The sequence below is a fragment of the Protopterus annectens genome, unplaced genomic scaffold, assembly GCF_019279795.1.
Source record: "Protopterus annectens isolate FY-2018-M unplaced genomic scaffold, PAN1.0 ctg46397_obj.part0, whole genome shotgun sequence".
NCBI classification, from domain to species: domain Eukaryota; kingdom Metazoa; phylum Chordata; order Ceratodontiformes; family Protopteridae; genus Protopterus; species Protopterus annectens.
The window spans coordinates 36308-46254 of record NW_025048927.1 but is presented as its reverse complement, the minus strand read 5'-3'; the positions used below and the strand labels follow the sequence as shown (position 1 = coordinate 46254).

The window sequence follows — 9947 nt, the reverse complement described above, 5'->3', positions numbered from 1 at the left end:
AAGGTTACACAAAATGACAGCCTGCTTGCTAAATGCAATACACATATTATTTCACAAGATGGAGCAATTTACATATAACAATACTGCCAGAATCATTCTAGGATGGGGGATGAGACATTGAAAAAACAGGCATTTGCATAAAAGGGAGGCTTCAGTGATTTGTAAGATTTTTAGGTCACAGCTGAAATTTAGTAACGGATACAAATTCATTAAAGAGCTGTGTGATCCTTCATCTGTCTGCACTCTTCCAACAATGTACTGGTCTGTTGTGTTTACCCTGCTCACAAGCTACTGGGCATGTAAGGGGCTGTTTCATAAAAAATGAAATTATTTTTATGGTAAAATGGTTAGATTTTTATTGTAATTATGTCATGACCTCTGTTGATATAAAAGTAGCTCTGCTAGACTTAAAATGTAATATTGAAATGGTTCTGCATAAAAGTTACATTGAAATGATTTGTATTTTTTCAGGTTGCAGGTCCCAGCCCAGCCTGTCTCAGCCTCCCACTGAGTCTGTGTCTCTGGGACAAACAGCCAAACTGCCCTGCACCATGAGTGGGGGCAGTGTCAGTGGCTACTGGATACGCTGGTTTCAGCAGCGACCTGGGACTGCACCACGATACCTTCTTGTCTACAAATCTGACTCTGACAAGTATCAAGGCACAGGGGTCCCTGATCGGTTCTCTGGATCCAAAGACAATTCTCAGAACATCTGCTATTTAACCATCTCAGGTGTCCAAATAGAGGATGAAGCTGATTATTACTGTGCTACATGGGATAGTAGCTCTAACTCATACACACTGATACAGTTACAGGGGGAACTGAAACAGTAACTGTCTGCATAATTGTATCTGATTGTACAGCTGCACTAAAGATAGAATATTACATCTCACATCAAGATGTATAGCTGGAAGGATGGGTCATTAATCATATTCTAAATTTAACTTGAAGCCAAGTCAACTATGGTACATATGGACTGCTTTGGCTTCAGCATTGAACTGGGCTGGATGAGACACAGAATAGATACATCTGTTCTGCACTATTCCCAGCTTTCATGACACCCATGTGAACTAGTTTACCAAGTATTGCTGACTTACTTCTGATAGGAGGTATGTTAGTGGGGTCTCCTACCTGCAGATGGATAAGGTCATCAATGAGTGCACTAGAATCTGCTAGAGTCCTCAAATGCTGACAGAGTTGCAGTGGCAAGAATGGAAGGTTTATATTGTTATTTAGTCCTCTGTCATTACTAACCTTCCCAGCAGCAAACCGTGGCATGTCTGCTCTCTTACTCCCAAACCACTAAATGTTATTTGCTTTACTGTTGTACCAGTTTATAGCCCATGAATGTGATAAATACACTCACTGCGGCTCTCCCATCTGGTGTCATCTGCTTTCTTACTGCCATTAGAAATGCATCCAGGTCCACTCTAGGGGTCTATATTATAACATCGCAGTTTCACAACTTCGAATGTTCTAATATCGACCCCTATTCAGGGAATGCTGACAACACAGAACATGCAGAACAGCGAATTTTTTCCTAGGGAAAAAAATTGCTGTTTTGAAACACATACACACAACACAAGCACACCAAACAAACAGCAATCCACACACATACACCTAAAATCTTACATCTAACCCTACACTAAACTGTACATACACCACTAACTATCCACTTACCTTAACCCAAACCTAACCCTAAGGTGTGTCACTATCGCACACTCACCTCACCCACACCCTAACCCTAACTCACCTACTCATCACGTCCACACAATCACACACTTACCTGACCTGCGCCCTAACCCTAACTCACCTAACCCATGCCCAATCGCACACTTACCTGAACCCGACTCGTAACTTTCCACCACAGTGCTGAAAATAGCGAAGCGACAGAAATGGACAACCAAATTCTTTCCCTAGGAAAAAATTTGGTTTTCTGCAGCTTTGCTATTTTCAGCGTTCGCTGAATAGGGGTCAATTTTAGAACATTCGAAGTTGTGAAACTTCAATGTTCTAATATAGACCCCCACCACTCTAGTGCCTCTCCTTGGATGCACTCTAACCCACAGGGATTTCTAATATGGTAAAGCATCTCCCTCCCATGGAAATGTGCCTTTCTGAGAGAGTGCTAAGACAGGATAATGGGAATTGACTCAACTATGTTGTCTATATCAGAACCCTTTGGTGGTATTACAGAGTCAGCGGATCTGGTTAGCTTGCTTCATGGATGATTTGATCCTAGGCACTCATATTTACGTTATGAAAGAACATGTCAGGGAATGTGGAAGAGCACATAACATGCACAGTGAGAAGTAAGATGGCTACACTGAAAGAACTAGAGTATTGAGCATAAATCTGTAGACCCATGGTTAAATATTTTCTCTACACACTAGTGGTGAAAGGTGCACCATGTCTCAACATGAAATCTAGGTGGCAAAAAATATGAATGGAGTTTTAATGGTATGTAAAAAGTTCATGAGGCATTGCAATAATATTGCTAAATATGTTATTCACAAACATGGTGTACAACTGTGTAAGGCTGCTACACTACTGAAAACATAATCCTTATGCAATTCATAAACACTTTGTAAATGTGAAATAAGCTGTACTAAACCATTTCAATATCTGGAGCCTGCCAAGCAAATGAAGTCTGTTAACCCCATCCGCAATTCATGAATAATAAACTGACAGACTACCAGCTTCTGCTACACACAGATGATATGAGGCTCAAACTATAACTGCACCTAAATATTTAAACAACATCCTGATCGGCCTGCAAGACTGATGTGTTAGTTAGCATAGCAAAGCTAGACAACAACAATATAATATGAGCTGAAAAAGCAGAAGAATACTGCAAAAAAAAAAAAAAAAAAAAAGAAAAAATGCTTTGTCAAGATGCTGCATATAGCTGTAGTGCAAATTCATACAAGTAAAGAGCAACCACCCTTAGTTCCCCACAACACACTGACAGATAAATCTTCCACTAGTGGAAGGTAGCACATGACCAGATCACTTCACTGAAGTGTATGCAAAGCAACTGTACTTCACAATCATATCCAATGAGTCTTAAATCTCTCTGAATTTCTCAAAGCATTGTGGGTAAGCAAGCACCACCATAACCCAATGCCTTAACAGCTGTCTAAAGTGCCCAGTGTGCTATCCATACATAGAATGTTATAAGTACTACATGTCACTGTCATTGGCATGTACTGTTGCAATGCAACTTCAACGACAGGCACATTTTGTGCAAGTCTGTTCTGCACTGACAGATAGGGATGCGGCTTGTTTCCCAATTGCACAGTGCTACCTCAGCAGAATACCTAACATGTCCTGTCTACTAGCATTCACACAAAAATGTTATACTGTTGCACAGAAAACTCATACATAGCACAGATGTACTGCAATGTGAACATCCCCAACCTCCTTTTTCTGTCATGTATTGTGTCATGAATTCTTTGCAAGTAACAGCATGACAGACATCAATGTTTAGCCTAGCACACAGCAGGGAATTCCTAGAGGCACTTAGTCGAATTTACTTCATGGTACTACATTTGTGAAAATATATATTCTAACTAATGAAGGCCTGCTATGCAGACACTGTACAATTGGGAATCTGGTTCTGATAGTAGCAAAGGGCTGGAAGTGGTGACATGACAGCTGCTCTGTTGTACTCAATTGCAATGTTGCAAACTCAGTGTGGTGCATGACACATCATTGTGCATAATTTATAGTCTATAGGATAGGCTTGGGCCCAGGTGACAGGGAAAGATCATGATTCACAGTCTGTGAGATATGTTTAGGCATGCCTAACAGGCAATTTATTTTTGAAAACCTTTCCTTTACGTGTTTTAGTTAACACTAACTTATTTATAGTATTTATAACACCATTGTTAGATACAATTCCATACATCTCCACTCATACAGTACTATTATTTTTGCAATCAAACTGTTTGCATGTTTACACTACAGTTCTAAACTTTTATCTTCTTAATTACATAACTGTTTCTGAGCATCCGGCTAAACATTTCTCAATACTTATGACTGCATACTAAAAAGTCAAATATACTTCCCTTAATATAACACACAGTTGGCTATTTGCCTGAAGTGAAAACTAGGTATATCATTCTTCCACTTAAATTTCTTTATTCACCCCATTCTCAAATATGTCCCAAAACTATTTATTTGATGACCATCATCCCTTTCTACCAAAGTATATCATTACCTAGAATCTCCTTGTCTAAACTTCTTTTCAGTTTATTGTATTCACTGTGTTCTTTTACACATGAATGTTGTGCTCTCTAGCCTCCCTCCAAAAAATGCTATCAGCAAATACAAACCCGCTTATTAAATTTCTCTGTGACAGTGCAATGCTGAAAACTCCATCTAACTTTCCTTAATCATTCCTATCTTTCTATACATTACATTATATTAACCTTTGATACAGCCAGTACACCTACTCCTACCCAGACAACTGAACACCCAGATTTTGGACAGGTTTAGGGCAAGGACATTGATAGAGGAGTGTGGCTATTGCAGCTTTAGTGCCTGTTGAGTCTGACCATAGCCAACATGTGGGTGAGGTGCCACACAGGAGGAGTGATGGTGGTGCTCGAAGGAGGCCTGCTGTTTCTCCACCACCTGGTGTAGGTGTAATTTCCTGTACCACTCAGCAAATGTTTAGGTCTGCCATGGAGGCATAGGCACATTTCCATTATTTTTCTGGACAAATGTTCAGGAGGATGGATATGGCTCAGCTTGACATGTGTGAATGCCTACACCATGTTGCTGATGTCAAGGAGTGCATGCATGACACGTTGGAATGAGCAGTGTCTGTGATGGAACTTCAGCAGGGAGGGGAACAGCATCTCTGTGGGAACAGAACGGCAACATCACTTCCTGTCAGTCAATGTGGCAGTCCTAGATCATGCTCCCATAGTGCCAGTACTTCCACTGGTTCCTCAGTGAGTGTGCTGTCCCATACAAATGTGGCAGGCCATGGGGTCATGGCCCTGGGCATTCCCAGTAAGGGAACTCATCCAGGAGAGAGCAGTCACATAGTAGCAGTGCATCTGAGCATGGTTCTGGATGGCAACATGCCAGTGCAACTCTTGGCAGAGCCAGGTATTGCAGTTGGCGACATAAAACAATGAACTGCGACCTCTGCCATGCACAAGTCACACCTGCCCAGCAGGCCAAGACATAGAGCTAACACTCCACTTAGCTGTGCCCATGCACACACTCACACACCAATTTCATGTGGAGGACACACACACACACACACACACACACACACACACACACACACACACACACACACACACACACACACACACAAAACAGGTATTCACTTTATCTTCTTTGTATTTTATTTTGCCCCAGATGTGGGCCTTCTTACTCACAGTCACTCACCAACATTTTGGGTCAGCCTAGGCTTCCTGCCCTACCTTCACCACCCTCTGCAAGTGAAGATAACTGTGCCAGATCCCTTTGTGATTCAGGGAATAAAAAAATCATTGTCAGATGCTGAGGGTACATAGCTAGGTCATTGCTTACTATGTATATTTGCATTTCTGTTGTCGAAGTGTTCATTTTTATTGTGATTGGATATATTAATAGCTGAGCACATGCAATTATCACTACTTTCTACTGAATGCTGTTGCCAGATTTGAGAACTGAGAAACTGCACGGTGTATCATTAGTTTGTGACTCCTGTTTGTAATGACCAACACACAACACACTGTGTAAGTGATATGAACTGTGCCATATCCCTTACTTTGCAACATATGTCTTACAGGATGTTCCAGCCAACACCTATAATGCACCTCAAAGGTCACTCTATGATAATCTGATGTTAGGTTTATGTGACAGCACAACATGTATTTCCCCTTGCTTGCAGTTTAATATTGCACATTTTTATTTTATTTTTTATTTTCTATTTGTGTGATGTGCCACCTAGCACAAACAGATAAAGCACGTGTTTGCACAATGGTAAGCACAGCACAACAGTGGCCCAAAAATACATTTCCATGCAAGCTATATTTATATTTTATAAAAATATTCCCAATTGTTCCTTCTAGCTGCCTTTGAACTCAGTACCATGTGAACAAAAATAGGGTAAGAGTTGCCACAAAAATATGTGGAGCTACCCACTCAGTTGAGAAACAGGGGTATTTAAGGTATATTTAGCAACTGGTAGGCATAAGTGGCGTTGCATACACCTACTACTTCTCTGACTGTGTGGTAAAAGGTGCTAAGGTTATGCCTAATATGCTGTACAGATGGTACTCCGTTCAACTACAGATGTATGTAATTAGGTTTGTTGAGGGTTGCTGCTTGATGCGCCACTTAGCACAAATGGCTTTGCCTATGCGCATTTCATTTTGTGCGTAAAGTGGCAGTGTACAAACTGCATGAATGGGCCACCCACATAGCAGACAGGACCCAGACAACTGCACACATACACCGGATGTATTCAATTAATAGTATTGGTCATCAAGCAAACACATTTTCCAACAGTGCGCACTGTCACACAACATGTTTGCATGATGGTAAGCGATGCATAACACTTTCAAATGTTGCAAATCCAGAAAGTGCACACTCCCAATAAGCACAATACCACTAATTGGCAGGAAAACATTATTCTACATTGTCACAATTTGTGAAAGGCATGGGTGGCATTCCTGGAGAGTTTTTGAGATTCTGTGCTCAAAGATGGAGTGTCCAGGAGGCCAATGTCTTTGTTGGACTCCTAGTCAATGAACATGGGCCCAGGCTGCTGCAGAGGGACTACTGTAGTTTGAAGTATAAGGCAGAGGCATGAGATAGTTTGGCCCAGGCCCTGACCAGTGCTACCGGTATTCCTCGCACTGGTGAACAATGTAGGAATCACTACAGAGACCTCAGGATGAGGAAAAGGGATACCCTCAACTGTTGGACTGAGGAATGTAGGACTGGGGGCATACCACAGACATCCAAGTGTCACCTACAGAGACGCCTTGTCAGAGTTAAAAGCTGGATATAGTCAGGATTGGTACATTTAATGGTATTCTGTTCTGTTCTTTTTTTCGCACAGCCATCACAGACTGGGCATTGAATGTGAGAATCCATGATGCTAGAGTGGCATAGATGTAAGATGTATGTGCTATGTATGCATCCCAGCAGTGGGGTTATTTTAGTATTAAAAAGTTATGATGCATTTATTTGTTACTTATACAGTTGTATCAAAATGCGCATTCATTTCTTAACTGTAATAGTGAAGTATGTATGCATTAGTAGGGTAAAACAGTCCATTATTACAAAGTAGTCATAGGTTATGCCTTCAAAATCCACACTTCCCAAATATATTAAATATATATAATATACTAAATATGCTTAAGTTTCATTAATATTACAATGTAACAACAGAGCTGTAAAGCAGTGTGACCACTGGCTTGCTGTAAACTGTAATCAGTATATTTGGACCACACTTATGTGCAATGTAGTCACACATCAAGGATTGCTTACTGCAATCTTTAGTACATTGTGCATCTGTTAGAAGCTGAGTAGCCTGAACAGTAAACAGAGGTATTGGTTAGGAGTTTGTAATGTTAAGAGTAAAGGTAACAGAACAGAGTAAAATGACTGTATCATTGCTTTGTATGTCACAAATTACTAATGTTCTCTCTTTTTTCCCTCACGCCAACTCTTTTCCCTCTTTTTTTGGGAGGTATGTTATTTTCTTTTTTTGTATTTCCTTTTTTATTTTTTGTTTTGCCCACAGCACAGTTGGATAAGACTGTCCCACAGGACCTACCTGGCACCACTCCACTGACTACAGCACCACTGCCCAGCACATCTGGTGCAGTACCTGATAGCACCCCTTCTGCTGCCCCTGCAGTACCCTGCCCTTCAGGTAGAGTTTATCACCTGTAGTGAACAGCCAGGGATAGTGTGTAGGATTGTGCACCTCATTGTTGGTTCACCCCTATGCTGGCTGGACACACTGCTTCCATCATTGTATTAAATAACACAAGGAGACGCAGATGTCTGACACTGCAGTCATCGGTGCAGTGAGGTGACAGTGATGATAGTCCAGTGGGTGAGGACTCACTGTCACCCAACTTTACATCCATGGGTTTTACAATATCCCCACCCTCACCCCATCCATGGTGTTCACCCACCTTGTGCGTTCTTCATCGTCTCTGTCTCTTATCTTGTTTGTCTGCAATTGCTTCCTTACCTGCCCAACTTATATCACCCAGACATCCCTCATTCCTACAGCCCCTTCCCAACATTCTTCTCTATCTCTCTCAAAAAATAAAGGGCACCTGTCCCACAGAGAAAAATGTCCCATACATAGCTCTCCATTTTGCACACGTGTGTTCATGACACATACGATTATGTCAAACTCTCTATACAATTATTTATACAACAGATTGTTTGTGGTCATCCCTCTCTGGTGGTGCAGTCCAAAATCAGCCAAATTTGCATATTTTATTCTGGAAGAAATGGATAGCTATGGTTCTTTCCTACAAGCTTTATGCACATTTTTGCCTTGTTTTTTTTTCTTTGTTCTTCCCCCTGCTTGCTCCCAATTTCACTACTTTCCTATCTTCCCTATTTCCTTTCTTTAAAGAAATTCTTGTGTGATGGTGTGTGGTGCACAACAGTGCACCACAATGGTTGTGGGACAGGTGCCCATTTATTTTTGAGACAGAGGTGAATATTGGGGAAGGGATGTAGGAATGTCTGGGTAAGGTAAGCTGGGCAGGTGAGGAAGCAATTGCAGACAGACAAGACAAACAAGATAGGGATGGTGAAGGAAACACAAGGTGGGTGAGCACCATGGATGGGGAGGGGGATGGGAAATCGCATCTCATATATGTCAAGTCAGTTGACAGTGACAATCTAGTACTCACCCAGTGGACTGCCATCACTGTCACCTCACTGCACTGCTGGCTGCATTGCCTGATGTCTGTTTTTCCTACAGGTGCTCTGCACTAGGATGGAGAGCAGGTGTTACATCCAGAGTAAGTGTGCACCAACAGTGCGGAGCACAATCCTATGTATCATCCTTTGCAATTCATCACTGGTGATAAGGGCCCAGGTAGTTCAAGAGCAACAGAGGGGGTGCTACCAGGTTCTGCACCAGATGTACTGGGCAGAAGTGCTGTAGCCGGTGGAGTGGGGACAGCTGGATCCCTTGAGACAGTCTTGCCACACTGAGGTATGGGAAAAACAAAAAATGAAAAAGTAAACACACAAAAGACATAATAAACCAAAAAAAAAATTAAAATAATAAACAAAAAAGAGAAAAGGTTCTTTCCCTGCATGGAGGGCCTTCATTAGAAAAGGTTTGGGGTGAGAGAAAAAAAGGGATAACATTAGTAACTCCATATGTGACATACAAAGCATTGATACAATTACTCCTCTAATAAGTTGCTTCCTTACTTTTAAGACTACCCAGTTTATAACAGAGGTGCACTATAGTATAGATTGTAGCCACCAATCCTTGATGTGTGCATATATGCATGTTACAGTTATATTGATTACAGCGGTTTTTGGACGCACAACTAAAGTACTGTACTGTTCTTCTGTCCTACAGACTACTTCATGCATACTTTTCCTTTTACAGTCTAGAGATGCATGCCTACTGTTATTTAAGAATATGGCACCATTGTTTTTGTGCTTCAAACTAAGGTATGCATAGTTTCTTTTACAGTTGGATATGCATGGTCAACCTGATACAACTCTATTAAATAACAACTAAGCGGTCCTTAACTTTTAATTCTACAAAATTACTATAAACATTATTATTATTATTATTATTATTATTATTATTATTATTATTATTAAAATACCATTTAGACAGTACTGTTCTGATGAATACATACCACATGCGTCTTGCATCCTTACTAGACATGTGGCATGGGATCAAACATTCAAGACTCTCTCCTCAGCAGCTTGGA

The 9947-nt window shown here is 41.0% G+C and overlaps 1 gene segment (V, D, J or C); it reads left to right on the top strand.

Annotated features, from left to right (window-relative positions):
• Positions 1–223: 223 nt before the first annotated feature.
• On the top strand, positions 224–833 carry LOC122791960. The segment is given in 2 exon segments: positions 224–299; positions 472–833. Coding segments are annotated over 2 exon segments (408 nt in total).
• Positions 834–9947: the final 9114 nt, after the last annotated feature.